Source organism: Sceloporus undulatus, chromosome 1 (genome assembly GCF_019175285.1).
Source record: "Sceloporus undulatus isolate JIND9_A2432 ecotype Alabama chromosome 1, SceUnd_v1.1, whole genome shotgun sequence".
Classification (NCBI taxonomy): domain Eukaryota; kingdom Metazoa; phylum Chordata; class Lepidosauria; order Squamata; family Phrynosomatidae; genus Sceloporus; species Sceloporus undulatus.
Genome location: NC_056522.1, coordinates 319,119,486 through 319,145,663, shown reverse-complemented (window position 1 = coordinate 319,145,663; position 26,178 = coordinate 319,119,486). Strand labels below are relative to the sequence as shown.

The 26,178-nt window shown below is 39.5% G+C and overlaps 1 protein-coding gene across 1 annotated transcript in view; it reads left to right on the top strand.

Annotated features, from left to right (window-relative positions):
- Positions 1-1,134: 1,134 nt before the first annotated feature.
- Positions 1,135-26,178, top strand: part of LOC121930429 (cytosolic phospholipase A2 beta-like) — a 40,386-nt gene continuing 15,342 nt past the window's right edge. Inside the window, exons 1-14 of the mRNA XM_042466707.1 lie at positions 1,135-1,156; positions 1,563-1,699; positions 5,048-5,179; positions 8,335-8,393; positions 9,742-9,784; positions 10,008-10,071; positions 13,524-13,651; positions 14,989-15,090; positions 16,043-16,080; positions 18,019-18,154; positions 19,811-19,947; positions 21,477-21,699; positions 22,511-22,628; positions 25,782-25,919. Of these exons, the coding sequence (XP_042322641.1) occupies positions 19,829-19,947; positions 21,477-21,699; positions 22,511-22,628; positions 25,782-25,919 (598 nt within the window). The 5' untranslated portion in view covers positions 1,135-1,156; positions 1,563-1,699; positions 5,048-5,179; ... (6 more) ...; positions 18,019-18,154; positions 19,811-19,828. The remainder of the gene's footprint in view (positions 1,157-1,562; positions 1,700-5,047; positions 5,180-8,334; positions 8,394-9,741; positions 9,785-10,007; positions 10,072-13,523; positions 13,652-14,988; positions 15,091-16,042; positions 16,081-18,018; positions 18,155-19,810; positions 19,948-21,476; positions 21,700-22,510; positions 22,629-25,781; positions 25,920-26,178) is intronic.

Below are 26,178 nucleotides of genomic sequence, written 5' to 3'. Positions count from 1 at the left end.
AATCTTGGGTTTGATGCAAAAAATGTTTTTTTCGCATAAATTATTTTGGAAAAAAGTTCCAAAATGCAGAAATATAGATAATCAAAGCATAAAAACAGTGATAATCTTGTCTAGTGGGATGAAAACTTTTCAAATATAGAATTCATGCAGTCAAAAAAAATATATAGGCAAAAATCTGCATTCCTGCAATGAACACTAAATGCTTTTTAGGAAAGCTTGTTTGTAATTACTGATGTTCACTGATAACATTTCAAGGAACCTTTGAGAAATTTCCAGCAATGTTAGGGAAATTCTGTAAGACAGGGGAAGCAGAAGGTTGGCATGCAGGAAGCACCCCATAGGTCATATTTGAAGTCTACAGTGATCTTTTACCATGCAGTAATACAGAATTATAGGTACAGTTGGCCCTCTATATCCACAGATTCTTTCCCCACAGATTTAACCATCCATGACTTGAAAATATTCCCAAAAGATATAAATTCCCAAAAGCAAACCTTGATTTTGCTATTTGATATAAGGGGACACAATTTTACAATGCCATTGTATGTAGTGGGACTTGAGAATGCACAGATTTTGGTATCCATGGGGTGTGTGTGTGTGTGTGTGTCCTAGAACCAAACTCCAGCATATACCAAGAGCTTACTCTGTCCTTGAGCATTACTTATTTAACAGAAAATTGGGTGCCAGAGGCAGAAATACCAGGAAAATATTAGGGATAGATTCCTGTATTGCATAAAAGAAGAGCAGATCAACATGTTTCAGCAAATGTTTTATCCAAAATTAACAATATTGACATGTGTAATGAAACAACCAGGCCAGGTAAACCTTGCAGAAGTAAATAAAAACATTTTGAACCTTCTAGAGACCATTTGAGATTTTATTGTATTGTTTACTACAGGCAAACTACTGCAACCTGACAATGAAAGTCCTCCAGTCCTTCACCATCCTCCCAATGCTTATGCTGATGCTGCTAAACACACACACACACACACACACACACACACACACACACACACACACTTACTTTTCCAGCTAGGGAGAGGTCATGGAGGAAAAGAGGAGGGGCTGGCATAAAAGGGCTTTGTAAAAAATAGCTTGTTCATCAACTGAGGTACTCCTAGCATTTATGGAAAACAAAAATATGCATTTATCCAAGGTGTGCACCAAATAATCTATTAATAGCTCATTTGAAGTTCATTGACTTTGCTTTATTCCAGAACCAGCAGTTTCCTGTTTCCCTTCTGTCTGTCAGAATCATAAAAGCTAACATTGTCACCTCCCAAGATGCATGTAAGTAATATATATTTTTCATTGTACCACTAGGCTCAGAATATACTTGAGAAAAAGCAGCACTAGATAAAATGGTAATACAGGGATTTGTTGTGTAGAATTTTTGTTTCGTTTAAACATAAGCACATCTGAAAATAACTTCTCTTGAATCTGAGAGCTGAAGTTTCCAGTTCATATTTTTCCAAATAGTTTTTGACAATAAGTATTAAAGGTATTAAAATAAGACTAGTTTGATTTAGAACATTAATAAAATCTTTCATCTTCTGCTGCAGTGTCTCCTCCAGATTGCTATGTGACCTTGTATCTGCCAACAGCATCTCATGAGAAATTTAGAACCCAAACAATCAAGGACTCTAATAACCCAATCTGGAACGAGACATTCTGCTTTAGAATCCAAACTGAGATCAAGGTAAGGTAAGTTACTCAAGATGCTATCTACTTCTTTGAAAAGGAGGCTACTGGGCAGGCAAAACTGTTTAATAAGTTGCAAAAATTACATTTCCAAATGAAAAAGTAAACATAATGCTTGATGGGGATTGTCAAGGGGAAAAAATTTAGCAGGATAGTGTTCAATTCTCCTCCTGAAATGTTTATTTCAAAATGGTCTGTGCACAGGTTTTATGAACTGCTGTCAAGCTGACTTTGATTTATGGTGGTCCTATGAATGAAAGACCTCCAAGTCACCCTATCATCAACAGCTCTGTTCAGAACTTGTAGACTTAGGGTTGTGGCTACATTGATTGAGTCTATTCATATGGAATGTGGTCTTTCTTTTTTCCTACTGCCTTCTATCTTATCAAACATTATTGTCTTTTCTAGTGAGCTATGTCTTCTCACAATATGGCCAAAGTAAACAATCTCAATTTAATCATCTATGGAGTGTTCAGGCTTCATTTTCTCTAGGACCCATTGTTTTTGTCTTTTTAGCTGTCCACTGTATTCATAGATGTCTCCAGTACCATATTTTGAATGAGTTCATATTCTTCTATTAGTTTTTCCCATTGTCCAACTTTCACCATACATAGAAATTGGGAATACAGTGGTATTGGCCAGCCTAACTTTAATATTCAATAATATATCTTTACACTTCAGGATTGTGTCTAGTTCCTTCATAGCTGTCCTTCCAAGTCTTTTTATTTCTTGATGGCAGTCACTGTTCTGATTAATATTCTCCCAACTGAGCCAAGATATGGAAAATCTCTCACTGTTTCAATGTCTTCATCATCTATATTAAAGTTATGTAAACCATCTGTTGTCATTATTTTTGATGTCTTTATGTTCAACTGTAAGTCTACATTTACACTTTCTTCCTTGACTTTCCTCAGTAATTGTTTAAAGTCTTTACTATTTTCTGCTTGTAGTATCATGTTATCTGCATATCTTAAGCTATTGATATTCCTTTCTCTAATTTTCATGCCTCCTTCCACTGAGTCTAATCCTGCTTTATGTATGACATGTTCAGTGTATGAGTTAATCAGATATGGTAATAAAATGCAGCCTTACCTAACTACCTTGCCAAGTGAAAACTGTTTCTTTTTTCTATATTCTGTCTTAATAATAGCTATTTGTTCCAAGTACAGATTATGCAGCAGGACAAACTGCTGTGGCATGCCCATTTCTCAAAGTGCAATTCATAGTTTTTCATGACCTATACAATCAAATGCTTTGCTATATCTGCAAAGCACAGGCTGATTTTCTTCTAAAATTATTTGCTCCATCAAGCAACCTATGTTTACAATATGTTCTTTACTGTTGCTTCCTTTCCTGAACCTAGCTTGGATATATGGTAAAAGTCTTTGACTAGTCTTTGACTAGAATTTTCAGTAACACATTGCTTGTGTGAGAAATTAATGCAATGGTTCTATGGTTGCTGCAAATCCTGGTTTTCCCTTTCTTGGGCATTGGAATGTATATTGAGTGTTTCCAATCTCTGGGCAATTGTTTTGTTGTCCATATTTGTTGGTAGATTACAGTTAAAATTGGTTGACTCTCCCCTGTAGCTTGAAGCAGGTCTATTGGTATGCCATGTGTTCCTGGTAATTTATTTCTCCCATGTTTTCTCTGGGTATAGCTTCCACTTCCACATTTCTGAAATTGTAGTTTCATCTTCAAATGATTCTTCCTTGAATTAATCTGCCATTGTTTCATATTTTATATAGTTTTTCAGTGTCTTGTTCCCATCATCTTATTATTTGGCCATGGTGTTTTAGTTGGTTTCCCTTTGTGGAAGAGATCTCCTGTTCTTCCTTCATTATTACTAGCTTCTATTTCTCCTTATTGATTATTATAATAGTTCTCCTTGTATCTACTCACAAGTCACTGAACAGTTGAATTCAGTGTTCTGACTCCTGTTTCTGTCACCTTTTTATTTTTGCCTCTTTTTTGTCCTTAACTGCTTTCAATGTTTCATCTGCCATCCATTAGGCTTGACAGTGCATTTTTAAAACATTATCTTTAAAATCTGAGGAGAACTTTATGTTGTATTTTGGAATGATGGTTGATTTAGTGTTCTTCTTTAGCTTCAATTTGGCAAGATCAAAGATCAAATGGAGATAGCCACATGTTTTGACATTGAAAGCATTGCTTAATAATTTGTGAGAGGCAGAGTTCACTTGTGATGTGTCAAAGATAGGATGCATTTAACATGCAGGTTTTTTTTAAAATGCAAGTATTATCAGCTACCAGGAGGGCTGATAATTATAAAGATACTAACAAGGGTGGAAGAGAGTGGATTCAATTATTTTCTTCAGCAAGTAATGTCCTCCTAATGCAAATATAACCTTCAGGGGAAGGATTTCTCTCAGGACTTCAGCAGGGAAAGAAAGGCTTATTCTTTCCCCATCCCTGTTTGTTGGGATCCAAATAATTGCCAGCTTCCCCATCTGACACTCCATTAAGTCTGCACTTAAATGCAAATGCATATTTGTCATGCCTAATTTGGCCTTGAGATGTGCCTGTCTTTAGCAAATTCATAATGCATACACTTTTCCATTAGAAATAATGGGGGTGTCCGTGCCGCGGTGCGAAACACATGCCATGGGTGCACGCCCCATTACTTCTTCTGGGGTGCATGAGGGCGTTTTCTGGCACAGCTTTCAGCATATGCTGAAAGCTGCGTAAGGCACGCTCATGTATGACGTGGGTGCACTGTATATTGTTTAGGCTGATGGAAATAATAGTGCCACTCTATTCTCCTTTGTTCACACCTCAACTGGAATCCTTCCTTTGTCCAGTTCTGCATATCGCAATTCAAGAAGGATAGTGACAAGCTGGTGTGGTGGAAATTCCTTGTTGAAATAAAAAAGCTATAGAAAGATGGAGTCACCTTTGTCAGCCAGAGAGATAGTTTTTAAAATAGAGGCTTGGAGTTTAGAAAAAACTAGAGCAAAGGAATAATGAGTGCATCTTGACCTAAATGGAAGCTACAGGTTTTGTAAAGGAAAGAAGATAGCTGCTTCTTCAAGGCTGCACACAGTCATACATACTCTTTGGTCAATTACACAGATTCAGTTTAGGTGATCATTGCATGTGGAAGTGTCCGTAAGCTTAAACCTATTTGCAATAGCAAGAACAGGACTTATTAACTAAATATTTACCATAAGATACAACCCACAGTCCATTTATTCCAGAAGAAAAAATTTCTATTGAGGTGAAAGAACAAAAAAATAGAATAGAAGAGATAAAACAAGAATGGCTGGACTATCATCTCTATGGAAAGAAATATGCAACTCTGATAAACATTGTGTTCTGTTCCTAGAATATTTTAGTGTTGGAAGTCTGTGATGCTGATCCAGTCACCAAAGATGACACACAGTTTACTGTCCTGTTTGACTTGGCAAAAATCCAGCCTGGAGCAACAGACCTTGAAATATTTTCCTTAAAACCAGAGGTAAGGGCCAAAATATTAACTTGAAAACAATATTATCTACATTTGCTCCTCAAATGAATGTTTGCTTAGGTAGCTTTTATTCTTTTGGTTTAGTAAATACTATAATTATTGACTCTTTGCTATGCCTCTGAAGTACAATTGCTGTCAGGTCCAGCAGATGAAGCTGAGGGAGAATTAGAGATGGATAAAATATTCAAAACATTGTCAGAAAACATGTTTGTAAAGTGTTGGGAAACCTTGATCTGTAGTATCCTGGACTGATGAGAATCTTCACAGTTTAGGACTTACTCTGCACAAAATTCCCACATGGTTGTCCTGTGCAGAAAACAGCATTTTCTGTACAGAAATTAATATTTCTACACATTAGATATTTCTACACATAGAGAGACCAACAATGTATGTTTCTGTTCAGTCAGACAATATGTGATACTAGAGCCTGCAGAACTAGAAGAAGATTCTGAATGTCTACTTCACATGTATCTCTCAAAATTTGCTGAGAATTTCCCTTGTGAAATGTTGACCCTGAAAAAAAAAACAACCTTAAAGTCTGCTTATGAAAAATAATATGAACAACCTCCTATTATGTATTATTTGATGAGATTTACAAGTAACATCTGCAATTCAATTTTATGTAAAGTGTACATAGCATTATTAATTTATGTTTAAACATTCCCAGTGACTGCAGCAGAAGATGAAAGAAGTTTAGCAAGCTAGTATTCATCAAAAACAGTTGTAATTCTACAATGTGGGGAAGGGGGAGACACATACATTTATTTCTTTATCAAATTATTTCTAGCCCATTCGACATCAAAAGATCTCAGGACAGCATACAGGTAAAATCTATGTAAAAAGTTTTAAAAAATTTAAACAACAAAGATAATTTAAATAGAGTAAAAGCATGCTTAATGCAATGAACAAGTTTAAAACATATTTAAAACATTAGTATTTTTTAAAAAGTTGAACATTAAGCTACTTAGCCAATGAACATGAACTTGCTAGAGGAACTAATTTATAGGGGCTAATACATGGTTTTGCAATAAAATACTAGAAAAATAATTTTAATAATATAAACAAAAATAGAGTTAGGGAGCCTAATGTTTGCAGCAGCCATGCTGTTCCATTAAAATTGATAAAAGGCCAAAATCATAGAATCATAGAGTTGGAAGAGACCACGAGGGCCATCCAGTCCAACCCCCAAATGGATAGGATAACCCCTTTATTAAAAACCCCAGTGTTACAAACAAAGAAAGAAACAAACTTGTCAGATGTGAAGTTGAAGGATTTCATGGCCGGCATTCATAGTTTTTTGTGGGTTTTTTGGGCTATGTGACCATGTTCTAGAAGAGTTTCTTCCTGATGTTTCGCCAGCATCTGTGGCTGGCATCTTCAAAGAATGCTTGCCTGGAAAGGACTTAGGTATATATTGTGTGTTACCTGGAACAGAACAATCCACATGCAAATCACTTCTGCCTTTCTAGATCACACAATATATGGATCACCCGAGTCCTTTCCAGGCAAGCATTCTCTGAAGATGCCAGCCACAGATGCTGGCAAAACGTCAGGAAGAAACTCTTCTAGAACATGGCCAAGTAGCCCAAAAAACCCACAAAAAACTTGGCAGAATATCAGCCTTAGTTGTATTAGTAAATAAATGTGGCAAATGGAGACATTTTTCAGAAATGTAGAATAACAGAAATTTAAGAATGAAAAGAGGCTTTGCATCTCTCCTGATATTTTATGTATGGGATGATTGACTGTTGGAGGATGGTTGTGTGTGTGTGTGTATGGGGACAAAGCAAAAAAGGCGATATGTGGAACTGTATGGTATCTATATTTTTTAACAGAAGCGGTAGGAGCTTTATAGAGGTGGTAGGCAGAATAGATTAAAACTGTGGTATGCAGAAAGGATTAAATACTCCTTCTAGGGCTCTAATTCTTTACTAAGGCGCGTTACAGACCGTCCGTTTGGGGTGGCCTGTAGGTGCTCCTTTCCCTGTCGGATTGGGGCCTCAGCTGCCAGAATGGCAGCCTCTGGGGCCCCGATCCGCCGCTTTCCAGGCCGCGGGGAAGCGGCAAAAGGCCGCTTCCCCGTGGCCCGGAAAGGGGTGTCCTTGGGGCTTCATGCCCCAAGGACACCTGACGGCGGCGGGGAGGAGGAGAAAGGGGCCGCTCGGTCCCTTTCTCCTTTGTGTCGCTGGCACAGCCGTTTAAAGGCTTTGCCAGCAACGCAAACTGCGGAAGGAGCTCCGTTTCGGAGCTCCTCCTACTGCCACGGAAAGGGCGCTCTATGCGCCCTCGTGCGGTGCAAAGATGTCACGTCCACGCCACCCCTTTTGGAGGCGGTGCGTTCGTGATGTCGTAATGGTGGACCCCGTGTGGAACGGGCGCCGCCATTTTGTACGTCCTGGGGACGTATTAGGGTTAGGTGCGTGCGTAAGGCGCACTGACCCTAACCCTAGTACATCCCCAGGACGTACATCCCCAGGACGTACTTTACGCCTACCTGTAATGGGCCTAAGATACTTCTCAAAGGTACCGTGAGTAATTTTCTTCCTGCTACAAGAACATATTTGAAAACCACAGCATTTTTAAAGACTATTCGTAATTCAGGACTTATTCTGTGCAAAATTTGCATGTGGTTGCTTTGTGCTAAAAACAGCATTTTTATATTACAAAAATATAATCTTTTCCCACTTCATAATATTTTAATGCATAAATGCTGATTTATGTGCATAAAATGCTGTTTTCTATGCAAATCAACAATGTGCAAATTTTATGCAGAATAAATCCTTATTACAGTATTTTTGGAAAATAATATTTCAGTGCAGAAATATTAATTGCTGCACAGAAAATATAAAACTCAGGCATGTTTGATCCATGTTATGCTGTAAAAACAAAAGTCTGAGGATAAGTATTGCGAGTATATAGTCAGAGAATTTGCACCTGTTCCTGTTCCTTTGCATCTGCACATGGATAATTTATAGCAACATTTGTAATTCTTGAGTAGAGGACTGTAAACTATATAGTGTTTGGATCCCAGATATGTTCAGCCTGTGTCAGGAGCTCAGTGAAATGTATCTGTTCATTTTGCATAATTTCCATTTCTGCATTTGGTAGGCAATTGGTCATTTAGTCAGTGGCTTTTATGTTCCCAGAAAGAAGATTGTCCTTATAATTATGAATCTCTGGAAGTGGAATTCAAGTTGGCGGAAATGTAAGTGTTTTGTTAGATACAATCTAGGAAGAAAATAATAAGTTCTGGTTTTGGTGTAATCTTGGGAATTCTCCTTTTACTTTGATTGTTTACTAGCTAAGAGAAGCTACTATGTTTCTGTTAATATTTGGGTTTTAATAGTGCTTCACACATTTTTATGTTTTGAATATATGTGGATCTCACTACTTTAGCATTGCTTGGTCTATCAAAGGGTAACAAGAAGGGTGCCAGTATTACCTCTATAGGAGGGAGTTCTAAATCCTAGGAGCAGCCACTGAGAAGGCCTTTTCCTATGTTCCTGCCAGATGCATCTGTGAATGTGATGCGATGAGAGAAAGGAATCTTTGGATAATAATATTATTTTATATTGCATATAAAGAACTACAGAGAGACCCATCATGGTTCATGGGTCTGCATATTGGACTAGGACTTTAGGAGAGCAGAATTCAAATTCGCATGTAACCATCTACACCCACAGGGTGATTTTGGACATGTCACACACTCTTATCCTCAGAGGAAGGCAATGACAAACCTCCTCTGAATAAATTTTGCCAAGAAACTCCTATGATAGTGTCACCATAAGTCAGAGTTGTCTTGAAGGCACATAACAATGGTTTCAATGAGCTAAATTACTTTATTGTTGTTCTTAATTCATATTATTAAAATTATGACTATTAGAATAATTATGATTTACTTGATCATTATTGATCTATCCATGCATCCAGAGAGACATGTGCTGTCTATTAAACACAGAGAGGAAAAAAAAACTTTAAATTTTGGTGAACTACTTACCTATTCAAGAGTCAGTTCCATATGTGGGTTTAAGGTTGCTGTAAGCTTGAAGCAGCTTCTATTTGTGTGTAATTTTTTATCATCTGCGAAGTAAGAAATCACCCTTCCTTTACCAAAATCCCTGTAGTCACCCTCAAACCTTTCTTAAAAGTCACATTTATAAGGTTCTCCTTTCCAAATCAAATTAACTCATTTTTAGCCAATAATATCTATCAGGTCTCTATATTAAATATTTGTGATTTTCTTGACTCTGTTCCTGTTTTGGTTTGTAAAGCTCACAAGCTGCGCATCTCAACTCCCAAGTGACATACAGGCTTAGTCTCTCTTATCTGAAACGCTTGGGACCAGGAGTGTTTTGGATTTCTGATTTTGTTTTAAATTTTGGAATATTTGCATATACAGCCTGAGATACTGTATCTTGAAGGTGGGACCCAAGTCTAAACATGAAATTTATTTATGTTTTGTATACACCTTATATACATAACCTTAATAATTTTGTGCATGAAAAACATTTTTTCCTTGATCAGATTTATTTCTTTCCTTTTCTGTATTTCAGTTTAGGACCTCCTGAACAGCTGGTTTCCAATGATGTCCTAGTGGTAAGATTTTTTTTTCTTTTGGATTTAAAATTATATTGATTCTTATTATATATTCTGTGTTGTTATGGATACTTCTCCTTAGGAAGTACTGCATTCTTCAAATTGTAAGGAGAGAAGAAAGAGAAGAATACATAATTAAATAACAGCCCCCATTGCTTTTGAGTTGGATTTTGTCCTAATATTCCAGTTGCAGTGATTTATATCATAACTTTCATTTTCATAGGCCCGTGAACTCTCCATCTTGGATATCAAGCTGAACAGGGAAGAGAATGAGAAGCTGTTGGAAGGTTGGTCTCTCTCTCTCTCTCTTAGACATAATGTCAACTAGTGTATTACCAGCCTGTGTCTAGTTGTGTGTTGTTTCTTAGAACTTTCACCTTTGATCGACCAATTGAAAACCTTTTTTTAATTAACTAGAAAGACAACCTGAATGATTGGAGAGCACATTAGCAAAGTTGATTATTTGTAATGTAAGAATTTATAAATGTAACAGGTGACAGACACCAGTATAGATCTTCTTATCAACATTTATGAATACATTAAAAATAATTAACTTTTAAAATTTGCTCAATTTGTTATTGCTGTGTTTATCAGTTGAAAAGTTTTCAACTTGCTAATCACAAAAATGTAAATATCTGTTCTGAGACAGCATTTGATAATTTTATTTGTTCTGCATGGTGTATGTACCTCATACAAATGGGTTTTGTACTGTGCAGAGACTCCATTTGGAATATTCTAGAGCTGAGTATCTTGGTGGGAACCCCACCCCTCTCTCTTTTCACAAATCTTCCAGCCCACCAAGTTATTGGCCCCACAGTTTCTCTCCATCTTCTTCTCTCTACTGCTTCTTACACTTCTCTTTCTATTTTTGTCATTCTTTATCTTCTCTTACCACTATCTATCTATTTATACAAAAAAATTACTTTATTTTACATTCTTTCCCCATTTGCTCCTTCTCTCCCCCGCCTGATTTTATGTCTTCTACAGTTGGCCCTTTGTATCCACGGGGGATCCATTCTGGACCCATCCATCCTGCAGATAAGAAAAAAAACCTGGACCACAAGTCCCATTGTCCCCAATGGTTGTGCAATGTGCATGCAGCTGCTCGCACAGCTACATGCATGTGCTGCCATAGAGAACAATGGGGCTTGCTCTCCATGGATGCTCAGGTCTCTAGATGGCAAGCCTATGGATGGTGAGAGTCCACTGTATTTCCCTTTTCAAGCTGTGTTCTGTTTGCAGTCAGAAAAGCTTGCTTTCTAATGCGACCTTAGAATGCCTCTTTTGTTTTGGGGGAAGGGCATATTATAAAGAATTGTGTCATTTGTTGGGATTTTATGGATCAGGCACAGAGATTCAAATTCTTTTGCTGAGAGAAGTCTCTTCAGGTGGCAGTCTGGGCAACCTAGAATTTACTGCTGTTGTCTGTGTCAACTACCATATCTAAGCTTAAGAAGTTGAGATCAGGTCCTTCCATGTGCTAAACGTCATCTAAGTGCCCCCCAAATGTCATGCAAGTGCCATGGGTGTGATCCCTTATGGCACTATGGAAGTGGAATCGTGGCTCCCGCTCGGTTCCCATCATGCACTTGTAACCGCACCATGGGGATCACACCCATGGCACTTGCATGATGTTTGGGGGGCACTTAGATGACATTTAGCACACGGAAAGATCTCCGTGTGATAAACTCCTCAGTCTCAGTGGCTGTTCTAGTATCAATGACCATCTTGGTTTTGACATCTGCAGCAAGGTCTATGGAGCCTCCTTCTGCCATAGCGTTGTTGAGCTCAAAGCCTCTAGTTCCACAGTCTACTGCATTTGTGGTAATGGAGGAATCAGTCTCGGTGTGAGGGGAGAAAGTGGGGAAGGTAACTCATTGCAAATTGGTCTGTAAAAGACCAGCCTTCACAGAGAATTGTTCCATATTAAGGAATGAACTGTCGTGAAGGAAAAAAGGGCTCAAAGCCCTCTCTAAACATTGCACCATACCATTGGCTTTGCCTCCATCAAGCTCAGCACAGTCAGCATTGATGGGCCCTATTCCAGCTGTTGCTAAAGTATCTGAGGCTCCCTTGGTTTTGATGGTGGTACCAGTACCAACCTTGCCTTCGATCTGTTGACCAGAGTCTTCTGCAGAACAGCCTGTGTCTGCATCAGGTACTGGGGTACATCAGATGCCTTCAAATTGTATACCATTGCCTCCTAAACCTCTCCATGTATGTGTGAATGCTCATATACCTCTTCAATGCCATTATGTCAGAACTACTGATATAGAGAGGATTCTTCATAGGTAATGACGTGAGCATTTATGGAGGGAATGTTCCACTTCCTATAATTCTGTTCCTTTGCACTATCTAGATTAGAACCAGGTTCCCTAGCAGGAGCACCTACCATTTTGCATTTCCTGTTAAATTTACATGAACAGGATTTGGCTTTTTTTCCCCTTTGAAAGTTTATTTGCTATGGTGGTGGCACATCATCCAGTGTCTTTCATGTTGACCATGCTGTTCTCAAATCCTGTGGTTAAGACATTCCTCAAAGTTCTAGTGTACCTTTACCCACCAGTGACTTCATCTACTCCATCATGGTGATTATCTGTGGTCATTTTGCAGCTGGCCTATAAGCCATTTGAGGCAATGGCATTTATTGGTGAAAGTTTACTCACACTTAAAGTGGCATTTCTCATGACTGTCCCCCTCTGTGAGCTCATGGTTCTATGTTCAGATGAGCCCTTTCTTGTTTTCCATCAAGACAAGGTGGTATTATGACTAGATATCTATTTTCTTCCAGAAATAGTGTCACAGTTCCATATGAACCGGGACATCTGCCCGCTATCAATTATGTCTCTGGAGAGATCCCTACACTGTCTCAATGTACAGCCAAATGTTGGCTTTCTATAGTTAGTGGGAAACAGAAGGGAGACAAGCTCCATGTGCTCTAAGATGGTCAACTATTTATTCAGTGTTTAAAAAGCTCAATGCATTTTGGCCACACTAGGCCTTTTTCAGGGGCTGAAAACAAATATAAATATATTTAAAATAAATATTTAAAAAGATAAGACAACACTCATCAAATTTCATGGTGGACCTAGAAACAGAAAGGACTGTTGTTTTGCAGGCTGAGACATGCACAGTAGGAAGAGACTCTGCCTAGGTGCATAACTCATTTATATGAGGGCACAGAGGTCCACTTGAAAACCACAGCTACCAATAAGCAACCCTTTCATTTTAGTACTGAATATTTTGCACATTTTGATATTTCTTATACAGCAGTATTTAGCATGAGGATGTATTTGATAGCTGATGTGTAAAAATATTCAGTGTGTGTGTGTGTGTGTGTGTGTGTGTATGTATGTATATATATATATATATATATATATATATATATATAATTGTAAGGTAAGCATGTTCACTGTGGGGTGTGACATTTCATATTCAAATTATAAATATTAAAGTTTAATTTCAGTGGGTTTTGAATACTGAAGTTTTATTCCAGGCTAGTCTAATTTCTGAAATGGGAAAAAGAGGGAGCTGACAGAAGAGAACATATGTATGTCACAGTAAGCATGTTTTAAAGTTAATTTATACATTTACACATTATTTGGTGTTTTAAAGTGAATTTATACATTTATACATTAAAAAAATATAAATTTATAGAGTCTTCATGGGGAAAGTATCTACAAATTCTTCAAGAATGGAATTATGTAACTTAACAGTTTGAACTGTTGTTCTTGTTTAGCCAACACAAATGTTGTGCTCACTGTGCAAGAGTCCTATGAAGGAACACAGAAGACATCCAAAGATATAGATTCCTTCCGCTTCCATTGTATAAAAACTTGGGAACCAGTACTAAAAGTCAAGATTCAGGTAATGGCCACTGTCAGTTATTTTGTGTCCAAGGACAGTATCAGGAAAGTGTAAAAAGTATATTTGTACCACAACCTACTCCTTTTCAAAGCTCTATTCCCTCCTATTTCCCATCAGATTCAAGTGCTGCACCAGATTATTAAGAGGCAGCCCCATATTTCTGTGCCTCCTTGCCACTACAAGTCTACCTTGTCCTCCCCACTAGTCATTGCTTTAGCCTATGATGTTCAAATAACTTACAAATCACATTTGCCTAAGAACTAAAGCAGGGATTTAAATAGTGCATCCTGCCGAAACTCCCAATATGCCTCTGGAGTCCCTGATCTCTGACGAAAAACAAGTCTTTTAGCCTAACATGACCGTTGCATCCACAGAAACCACCAAACCCTATCTCTTGATATTTCTCACCCTTAGTGTCTTTTCTGGGTCTTTTCAAAACTTGAAATAACTTTCCAATCACTTCTGAATTTGAAAAAAAAAATGGGTTGATGTAGTCCATAAAGGTCTGGATCTGAATGTCAGAAATATGATGGGATGACTCCTGGACCCTCCACAATTGCCCACCTCTGAATTAAATTATCTGCTGAGGCCCACCACATCTAGTCCAGTCTTCTCATTTTGTGCAGACTGGTCTCCTCTCTTCCCTCCATCCTTGGGTAATCTATGTAGGTTTCCCCCATTTTTGCCATGATTATAAGTGGACATACATCAGGCCCAGCTCTTTTTGAGTTCGTATACCAGAAACATCCTTTGTACTTCCACTTGCTTGCTTAATAATCTTGATGTTCAGTTCTGTATTCATTGCCCTAGTGTCCTTAAAGGCTTCTCTAACTAGCGAAACTTACATTTGTGTTTAGCACAGTCACCATCCTGAAATAAAATGCTCAGCTTGTTCTGGCAGCTCATACACTGGGCAAGGTATAAAGGATTATTAAGTCAAATAAATTCATTGTAGTAGCCCTGTATTATATTGCTAAATTCTTTGTTATCATGTAGCAAGTGTCCAGTATCTAGTGGTTTAGCTACTGGCTTTGCCAACAACATTATTTGAGAAATTTTAGTGAAAGATTATGGTCCAGAAAGAAGACTTTAGGCTGAAGAATGTCTCTTGGACCAAGAGGTTCTGGTCTGCTGTGTTTGGGCTGCATTGCAGATCCTAAGATTGCTTCTGCTCATATATGTAGTTGCTGTAACTTCCCTTAATTCATTTGATGGCTGAAGGGTAGGTTAAAAATAAAATAAAATTGCTACAGTATTACAATTTTGAGTATAATGTTTACACCTTATGTAAGTTGGTAAAAACCTTTTGTTTTGTTTTGTTTTGTTTTTCTTTCCAGGATGTTTCAGCTGAAGAGAATGGTTCTGACTACCCTTTAGTTCTACCTCTGAAATGGCTTCCAGTGGGATTGCCAATCAGAGTAGGTCTACTGGTAGATGAGGCAAGTGTTGTTCTTTTAATTACCTGTTTACCTAATAATAATAATAATAATAATAATAATAATAGTGTGGTAACACAGACTTCATAAATGTTGAACTTGCCACTTCAAAACCAGATTCTGTCTGATGATGGAAGATAAGCAGGGTCAGGCATGATTAGTTCTTGGGAGAGAGAGAGAGAGAGAGAGAGAGAGAGATGGCAGGTACACAGAGATGAAGCCAGAGTACAGGCTCAGATATTTTAGTGATGTTCTCATTGAAATCAGTAGTCCTTTAACAAAATCTGTGTTGCTTACACTGGATTCCATCAAGAAGTAGCTACCAAGAAGTGCTCTTCCCCCTTCTGCATGTTGTTGAATTAGAAAGCATTGGATTTATTACTTGCAATTTTCAAACCTCCAACAAAGCTCTGTCATTGATTTAGTGAATCTTTGACTGGGAAGGTGGAACACTTTCTTGAGAGCATTAGAGTGCAACCATGGTTGCCGGATCTAAATGTCATTAATAGAGAGTAGTGTTAGCTGGTAGTTTAGTTCACTGTATGTGTCCATCATAAAGAAGTGCATACATATGATGCACAGTAGGGATACAGTGGCTATCACAGTTCAGATGGAAAATATAATATTTTGGAACTTTTATCAGTTTTTCTGTCGTGGTTTGCCTTCAAGATCTTTCTGATTTATGGATACTTGGCCTAAGGTGACCCAATCACAGAATTTTATTGGTAAAATTTGTTTAGAGAGGGTTTCCCTTTGCCTTCCTCTGAGGCTGTGGGAGTGTGATTTGGCCAAGGGTCATCCAGTGGGTATCCATGGCTGAGTGAGGATTCAACTCCTGGTCTCCAGAATTGTAGTCCAGCTCTCAAACCACTAAACCACACTCACTGTAGTTTTTCTACATGTCTAATTAATTGCCTGGTTAAGAAATGTTCATACTCATGTTGTTTGCTTTCAGGGTGCGGCTTTGGAGTTGTACCTCCAAGTAACTGGTTGGTAAGACACTGCATTAATCTCTTTAAAGTGCTCTTCTTTAGTACTTTTATTTCGAGGGCATGCAGAAGAGACAAGAGTCTTTCTTTCCCTAAATAATAAATAGATGGCTCTACAAGTAATTATAGATTTTTTGCCAGTCAGCTAAATGAGGTCATGCCTTTTTTGCAGATAACTTGTTGCTTAACAACTTTGTTCACTGTTGTTGTTTGCTCGCTGCATTAGGTTTCCTTCTTTTGAGTTTGCATTTGTATCTATCCATCTTAGTGCTCCGTATATTAGTCTCATATGGAGACAATGGTCTCATTACAGTTTAAAGAAATCTTACACTAAATCCATTTACTAGTTCCAAATGGAGTAAACTCATTGAATCAATGGAATTAATATGCATACTGACTTAGCAAGTATTGTTAATCCAGTGAGCCTGTCATAGAAGGGTCTAACAGTTGAACTAAGGACTTAGGGGTTTGACAGACCACCCCAAAAAGGTGGACTGAAGCTGTCCATTTTTGCTCCTGAGGGAACCTGCAGCAGCTAAACCATGCTGGCTCCTTTTGCACCAAAAAGAACCCAATAAAAGTGGGTACTTTTTGGCACATGTGGGCACTGCCATTAGTGCGCCATTAGCGCACTGTGGTGCATCAATGACACAGGCGCGGCACCCCAACATACAGACACAGTGCCACGCTTGCATCATCATGGTGGCCCCCGTGGGGACAGGAAGCCACCATGAAGGTGACATCCATACGGACTAGAGTGTGCGGTTGGTACACGCTCCCGAACCTTAGAATCAGCACAGGCACACTGCTTCCTGCCTGTCTATCTCAGGCCTTAATTGATTCATCATATGGGTTTCAATTAATTACTAATATAAACATGTATCACAGTAAATAATAATGGAAAAATGTTCTTGCTTTATTTCTTTTTTTGGATAATACTTATACAGTAAACATCAATTTAGAAGATACTTATTTATCTCCTTGTAATGAGAGAGAAATTTGTTCAGTTCACATTTCCTGAGCTAATATAGCAATAGCATGTACATTTCTATACCATTTATCAGTGAACTAAGCACTCTAGTGGATACAAGGCTGAGTGGACCTTGGAGCCCTGGGATAGAACTCACAATCGTGTGACTTGCAGTACAGGCATTTAACCACTGTGCCACCAAGACTCCCTGGTGTAATAAGTAAACCAAAGTACAATTATACTTCCAAATTTAAGCATTTCCCCAATTTTTGCAATACAGTTGTACAGTCAGTCAAAAATATGTGAAAATGCCATTGAATAATTTTTTTTTGTTACCTCCCAACCATACACCAGTGCTCAAACACACCACCTGCAACCTCCAAGTACTTCCCACATCTGCCCAGATGTCATCCCATTGCATGGCTGCCCCTTTGACCAGCCACACTGTTGCATATGCGATGCTCCACCAGTACAGTGCATCAGTACATCGGTGTGTGATTGATACATTGGCAAAGTACAATCATAGAGGCCCCCCATACATGCTTCCTTCACCCCCTTCACCCCCTTCACCCCATGCCCCCCTGTTGGACTGTCTGGTTTATGTATATTGTAATTTAATCCTTTGGTGTTGTCACACTTTCATTTATTTGCTTTGTTGCAGCCTTGCACACACATCAGGGCATTTATATGCAGGCACAAAGATGCACATTTTCCACCTTGAGTTGGAATTTTCTTTGCTCCAATTTTCAGCCCTGGACCATGGCTTCAGTCCAATTTTTAGCCGCTTTTGATATGTGCATTCTCTAAACACCCTGTCTTCAAAGTGGCTGGAAACTGTTTTATTTTGCCTGTCTGTTTCACCCCTTAGTTGTCAACTGTATGTAGCTTATGTAGCTGCTGCTGCTGCTGTGAAAACAGTCTGGCCCCTAGTCCATGCTTAAGCAATGACATGGCTTTCTCCTTCTGACCCAGGCCACAGAATCTTGATGTGCGCTTAGGATATGAGCTTTGTGCTGATGAGCAGAATTTCCTGCAGAAAAGGAAGAAGGTGGTTGCTGATGCTTTGAAGAAGCTTTTCCATCTAAGGCGAGACCTGCTGGAGCATGAGGTACTTATAATGACAATGATTTGCAGAGCATTAAAACATTTGGTAATACAGTAGAGATGTTTAGATAAGGGAGACAATTTATTTGCATAGATTTGTATATGATATATGGCTATCTGCAAGCATGGATGATTTGATGTTTCACATAATCGAGGCCCTGAAAATGACAATGCTATATCATTCAGATGTATTTCCTTTCCTGAAGATGCATATATTCCTCCTGTGAACTTCCTTCTTCATTGTTTATTGGGCCTTAATCAGAGGTGAGAATTACAAGGCCCTCGAGGTGTTTTTGGATTGGAATTCTCAGCACTCCTAGCCAGCATAGCCAGTGGTGAGACGTTTTGGAAACTACAGTACTGCAACATGGAAGCTACAGGAAAACAGATTCCACTTAAACATTAGGAGGAACCTCTTGATGATAATAGCTGTTAGACAGGGGAACACACTGCCTCAGAGTGTATTAGAGTCTCCTTCATTGGATTTTTTAAAACAGAGGCTGAATGGCTGTCTGTCATGAATACTTGTGTCCAGTTCTGGGCACCACAATTCAAAAATGACATTGAGAAACTTGAGCGTGTCCAAAGGAGGGCGACTAAAATGGTGAAGGGTCTGGAAACCATGTCATATGAGGAATGACTTAGGGAGCTGGGGATGTTTAGCCTGGAAAAAAGAAGGTTAAGAGGTGATATAAAAATAAAACATATTATATGATAGCCCTGTTTAAATATTTGAAGGGATGTCATATTGAGGAGGGAGCAAGATTATTTTCTGTAGCTCCAGAGAACAGGACCCAGAGCAATGGATGCAAGCTGCAGGAAAAGAGATTCCACCTCAATATTAGGTGGAACTTCCTGACAGTAAGGACTGTTCGACAGTGAAACACACTCCCTCGGAGTGTAGTGGAGTCTCCTTCTTTGGAGGTCTTTAAGCACAGGCTGGATGGCCATCTGTCAGGTATGCTTTGATTAGGATTTCCTGCATGGCAGAATGGGGTTGGACTGGATGGCCCTTGTGGTCTCTTCCAAATCTATGATTCTATGATTCTATGATTCTTTAATTGTGTCTTCATGAATGGCAGGGGGTTGTACGTGATGGCCCTTGTAGTCTCTTCTAACTATATGATTCTGTGATTCTGTCTACAGAACCATATAATTCTCACCCCATTCTGAATCCATAAATTCAGTGATGCTCTGCTCCACAACAGACAACCCCCATAGATTTATATGGTAAAGCAGATTGCTACATTCAGCCAGTGGAATCTGATAGATAATTTCCTATTGCTTGGTGGTGGTTCCAGTGGTTTATACATATTGAGCCCCCCCCTTATCCAAAATGCTTGGGACCAGAAGTATTTGGGATTTTGGATTTTTTCAGATTTTTGAATATTTGCATATGCATAATGAAATATCTCAGAGATGGGACCCAAGTCTAAAAATGAAATTCATTTATGCTTCATATACATCTTCAACACATAGTCTGAAGATAATTTTATATACAATACTTTTAATAATTATGTGCATGAAAAAAACTTGCATATATTGAATTATCAGAAAGTAATACTGTACAGTAATCTTAGATTATTTTGGCTGATGGAGTTTAGGACAGGGCAGCTGGCATTGCTTGTATTTTTTGTTATGTCATTTACCTTTTTAACAGGTTCCAGTGGTGGCTATTATGGCAACAGGAGGTGGACTCAGGGCTATGACAGCATTGTATGCTCATCTTTTAGCATTCCAGAAATTGAACCTGTTAGATTGTATTTCATACATTTCCACTGCTTCTGGATCAACATGGTAAGCTTTTAGGAAAATGTGTTATATTAACTAGAATCCTAATTATACTGGGCATAATTCAACAAAAATTAGGGATGCTGACATTCAGTTGAACTGAGTGGAAGAAGCACACATTTTAGCACGGTTTCCCATGGGTTGCAATCACTTCCATAACAGGGGATCTGTTCTGGATACCTCCCCACAGATAGCCAAAATATGGGTCCTTAAATCCCGTTCTTTTCAATGGGTGCACGTGCATGCACATGCACCCATTTTAAAAGTCAGAGCTTGCTACCTGCAGAAGCTCAGATCGATGGATGGCAAGTCTGCAGTGGATAGGGGTGTGCTGTATTTCATTAGATAGCAGATTAGGGGATCAGGCTTTAAATTCTGTTTCTGTCAAGATGAGTTACTGCTTCTTTCTTTTAGTTAAGAGCAGAGAGACATGAGGGTCATGTTGATGCTGACACCAGTTGATATTGATATTAATTTATTAATACTGTACAACTAAATTTTTCATTACATTTCAACACGTGACCTCATTGAAGTAATCATTTTGACCTATAGTGACGTGTACTCCTAAACTCTGCCTGCAATTTTTAATCTGAAATTTGGGTCCAAAACAAACTGCAGAAATAATCCAGTTTAAGACCACTTTAACTGCCCTGGCTCAATGTTATGGAATTCTGGGAACTATAGTTTTGTGAGACATTTAGCCTTCTCTGTTAGAATGCTCTGGTGCCATAACAAACTGCATTTTCCAGGATTCCCAAGTACTGAGCAGGGCTTCAAACTAGATTATTTCTGCAGTGTGTTTCAGTCCTTGGAAGGCATAATTACCTTCAGATGGATCCTACTCCAAATTTCATCCAATTCTGACAATCAGAAAAATAGTTGCTTGATTTCTAGTGATAATGGAAGGCTTTTGGGTTTGCATTTCTGAACAACAGCTAAGATTTAAAACACATGCTAAATGGGAAAGGGCTGGAATAGATGGCCTTCTTTACATGCTGCACTCTCCCAAGCCACCCAGAATCCAGCCAGCTGCCAGACGTGGGTGGCTTCAAGACACTCTACATGCCGCTGGAGCATTTTGATGTCATCCTGGGGCTGCAGCGGGGCCGGAAAAGACACCTCTTTCCTGGCCCAAATAAGAGTGGATCTTTTACACTTATATTTGGGTCGGGTTCAAGGTGGATTGGGGCCACGGCATGTGTCTTCAGTGGAGGTGGCTTCAAGCCACCCCTTTCAGGCTGTCTGTTCCATCCCAAAGTCTTTGAATCAGTTTGAGCTGAACTGGGCCATTTTACAAAGTGCCAAACTAGGAAATGAATCAAATCATGTAACTGGCACACACATACTCCTAACTGAATCATTTCTGCAAATGGCTGTCATTTATATATGTACCGTGTCATACACACACACACACACAGACACACACACACATGGCTGTCATTTATATACTGATATATGTGCCGTGAAAACCTCTAGCAGACAAATCCTTGTTTTTTTTTTTTTTTTTAAATACTGATGTTTCTTCCCTGTTTTAGGACTTTGACAGATTTGTACAAAAATGCTGACTGGTCGTATAAAAGCTTGGAAGAACCCATCAAAAGAGTTAAAAAGCAAATGATGAAGAATAAAGTAAATATTATTTCCATAGAACAGTTGAAGTATTATCACAAGGAGCTGGTGGAGAGAGTTGAAATGGGGCACCTTTCATCTTTTACATCTCTTTGGGCACTGGTTCAAGAAGCTGTTTTGCATGATGAGGTATGTTGACAATATAAAGAAAGGTCTTTCAACCCAAAACTAGAGATTAATATACTTGACACAGGGACACTGATGGACCTTTATATTTACAAGGACATCTCTGTCTTCTAAATGGACTGCTGTGAGTTCGATCCTAGACTCCAGGATCCACTCAGCCTTGCATCCTTCCATAGGCTGCTAAAATGAGTACCCAGCTTGTTGGGGGCGATTAGTTTACACATTGTAAACTGCTTAGGCAGTTCTTAGTTCACCAATAAGCGGTATAGAAATGTATTTGCTATTGCTATTGCTATCTAGAAAGCTACTGTCAATTAATTGAAAGAACACAGAGAAAACAGCTTTAGATGGAAAAAAATGTAATATCTCATGGGGAGGTCTTGTTCCTCAGCATTACTGTGAGAATCAGGAATAGCTGGGAGCAATATGGTAAGGGACCAGGAACAATGGGGAGGTGGCAAGAAGTGTGTTGGACTGGGATTTAAAATGTTTTCGTAGAGTGAAACATTTTAGCTCTGTAATTGTGTGTGTGTGTGTGTGTGTGTGTATGTGTATACACACACACACACACACATATATACATATCTCTACATATCTATAATATCTGCTGATAGTTCAGGCAGTAGTGTGCACTATGCAGGTGATATTTTAATTAACTTTTTGATATCAGAAATACTGATTTTTTTTAAACTGAAATTTATATGCCCAATAGAATATATGAGATGCATATAAAAAGACCCACTTCTGAAAGTGATTTCCAAGTTGTTCTAATGTGTAATTGTGTTTTTTCCCCCTGCATTTACTTTGATATTAGCCAAATGACTGTAAACTTTCAGAACAACGTCAGGCTTTGGCTCAAGGCCAGAACCCATTCCCTATCTATACAGCTATAAATGTCAAAGACAGACATGTCAGCACCTTTGATTTCAGAGGTAGGTGTTCTCATAAGAACTTTTCTGCTATGATGCAGTTCCTTTGGTCATTGCTGAATGCTTCAAGCAACTAAAGATAGGAGGAAGGAAAATTGATACTGACCTGAACCGATTTAGGATCCTCCTATTTTATTGTATATTCAATTTCCTGGAATTGTTATGGACATATTGTACAGGGCTTGTGGTGGGAATGCTTAACTATGGGGCAAACCTGGCCTGGTGTACAGACTGCCCAAAAATGGCAGCCTGCAGGCGCCCATTTTAACTCCAGAGGGATGCCGTAGCCACTAGACTGCGCAATGTCCCTCCGGAGTTAAAAGAACCCATTTTTTCTTTTACCGGTTCTTTTACCGGTGTCCAGGTTACAATGTGAGTGCGCCAATGGTGCACTCGTGACGTAACGGATGTGCCATGATGTGTGGACACCATGCATCTGTTACAGCAAAATGGCAGCAGCCGTGCGGACGGACTGCCACCATCAGGCTGCTGCCATTACATACTAGGGTTCCAGACCATGTGGTGGCTGCATGGTCTGGAACCCTAGTGTCGCTGCTGCCACGCCCCTTCCGGCCTGTCTGTCTTGGGCCACAAAATAAGCAGGTTTCTGGCCACCTTTGAGGCAAGGTATTTAGATGATGCATGCCTTAAAGCCGGCTGGAAAGTGCACCCAAGCCATGCTACGAGGAGAAAAGCCAGACTAAATAGGAGCTGGATTTTCCCACTTCTTCCTGGAAAATGTGCACCTTCGCATGTATGTATAAATGCACTGGCACCAGTGCGGCTCTAAAGGGGTGTCTTTTCCAAGCCCTAACCCTGATTGTGCATGTAAACGCCTCATCTCAGGAGTGCATTTAAAAGGAATGGAGCTGCCATACTCAAGTGGTGAAGGTGGCAATGCCTCAAAAGGAAACCATGGCCCAGTACACACTGCCAGGACGCAATGTCCTGGAGGCAATAGTAGGGCTCGGGACTGTGCACCAACCCCATGGTCCTGAGCCCTACTACGTGTGGGCGGTGTCATTACAGGACCACCCTGCCCACACGGGGGTGTGTGCAGCTGCTCTAGCTGTCTCCTTTTGTTGTCCACAGCATTGCCGGGCGGTTTGGTTGGTACGGCAATGCTGTGGACCAAAAACAGGTGCTGACAGACCGCCCTGAAAGAGATGGTCTGTAGTGCCCCATGACAGCTCTCATGGATACGAGTACAACATATACCAAACAGACAGCCAAAGAGACAGTCATGAGGTGAAAGGGGTGAAAGGTGGCATGATTGTACCTTGCCAGTATCTACATTGGCACAACTTGGCTCTGATGCCCTGTCCTAGTCAAGCGCTGCACAAGCCAATGTATGCAGGTTCACAGGGACAGAAGGTGGTTCACTCCTGAAAAAGGTGTATAGGGATGGTGGGGAGAACAGTAAAAAAAAGTACCCAGAGATGCGGCTTGAAGTCACGCCATAATATGCGAACTCCAGCTGCCTTGGGAATGGCTTCGGAAAAAACAGCTTCAAGCTGCTTTTTCCTGCCTGTCTGTTTCGCCTCTATGTTAGATTCTCCCAGTACATGATTCTGTGAGGAGTTATAGAATCTTAAAAACAGAAAATGAAAGATGTACAGTGCGTCCTCGCCTTACGCGGGGGATCCATTCCGGATCCCGCCGCGTAAGGCGAATTCCGCCTATGATCGAGCCCCATTGGAAACAATGAGGCTCGTGCGTGGTGGCACGGCGGCGCAGGTGCACGCGGGGCACAACGGGCGCGCGCGCCCATTCAATTGAATGGGACGCACTGCCCTTTCCACCCCACACGCGCGCCGCAGCTTGAGCACATATGCTCAAGTCCGCGTATGGCGCGGGTGCACTGTAATATCTAATCTACCACTCTTTCCTCTTTCACATTTTAAGGTCTTTATCACAGAAGTCTGCAGTCCCGCCACAATTGTACTTTTTAAAGAATGGAATCATACCAGTTAGGCATCATTTCTTATCACAGTTTTCCCCATGATAGTGATCCAAGGTTGTGTGATCTGTTTTCCACACTGTCAAACATGTCTTTCAGGAGGGAGGAGGGAATGAGTGATTGCAGCTGCCAACTGCCATCTGAAGCCAGCTGGTATGTGAATGTGCACACAATGGGAAGGTGTTGGCAATTGTGATCACTGCTTCACCTCCTTCTGAAGTGTGGGGCTGCTGCATGCACATTCACTCAGCAGTCCTGTACTTTGGGAGGCAGGAGGGACAAATGATCATGTCAACTGCCTCCTGAAACCAGCTGCTGTGGGGTTTCAGGGAGGTGTTGATATCCACAATCGCTGCCAGGGGCAGAAAGGGAGAAGAGCAGAATCATACCTACTCACACCATCTGACTGCCTCAGAAGCAGAGCTGACACAGAAGGGATCTATTGCAGAAAGGGAATAATGGAATAGTAGCGAGATTGAGAGCCTATTGACGGATTTTGCCCATTAGTGAAAAGGTGCACTACAGTAATGAATGGAATGCAAGGCAGCAGCAGGACAGACATGATGTTGTGTGCTAAGTACTGGCCAAATATGTTTTATCCTGTTAGCTGTATAGCCTCGTGTGATATAGTCCTAAGAGATACAAGGATCCAGTATAATGCTAACTTCTCTCCTGTACTAGCCTCATTTAGAATAATCTGCTTTCTTTCACAGAGAGTCTCTCTCTCAGTGTCAACTATTTTAACATTTACAATGAAAAACAATAGTTTAGAATTTCAAATTGCAGTTACAGCCTTATTTAGTCAATTATGTAGATGATGTAGTACCTCCATATCCAAGTCTTATAACAAGTCTCCATTGTTTTGCCCTCCAAAATTTCATTTGTAAATAATTGCATGGCTATAAGAAATTCCTTTTGACAATGTTTTTGTTGCTTTCTGTATTTGTTGTTTTTGCTTTTGTTCTATAAACATAAATTAGTACAAGTACTTCTGTAGTATAGATCATTAGCTGCTATTTCATACATAGGATTTAAGTTTGGGGGAAAAGTGGATTTCTCTGTTTCTTATCTCAGTACCAGGCCTTTGAATGGGCATATTGGAGTGTTTGCTTGACAATTTTATATTTCTTTTTTCTATTAGTGATATGACTTTTGAGCTGAGGAACATTCAGTCTTTTCTGTCATATTGTTTGCAGAATGGGTGGAGTTTAATCCTTATGAAGTGGGGTTCCAGAAATATGGTGCATACATTCGTGCAGAAGATTTTGATAGTGAATTTTTCATGGGAAAGGTTGTGAAGAAGATCCCAGAATCTCGGATTTGTTATCTGGAAGGTGAGTTAAAAACATGGAAGAGACCAACAAGTTCATAGCTTACTTTAACAGTCTTAAGCATTCAGTATTCTTTCTCCAAAGTTATTAACATTCCATTGCAGCAATCAAATTATACTAATGAACAAATTGATCTCTTGTATTATTTTTAGTAATTGTTATACAACAATTTCATCATACATAGAGTTTAAAAGAGCTTAACTGGGTGTATATGATGCTACAACCTTGTACCAGAGGAAGTAATAGTTTATTTGTGATTTTA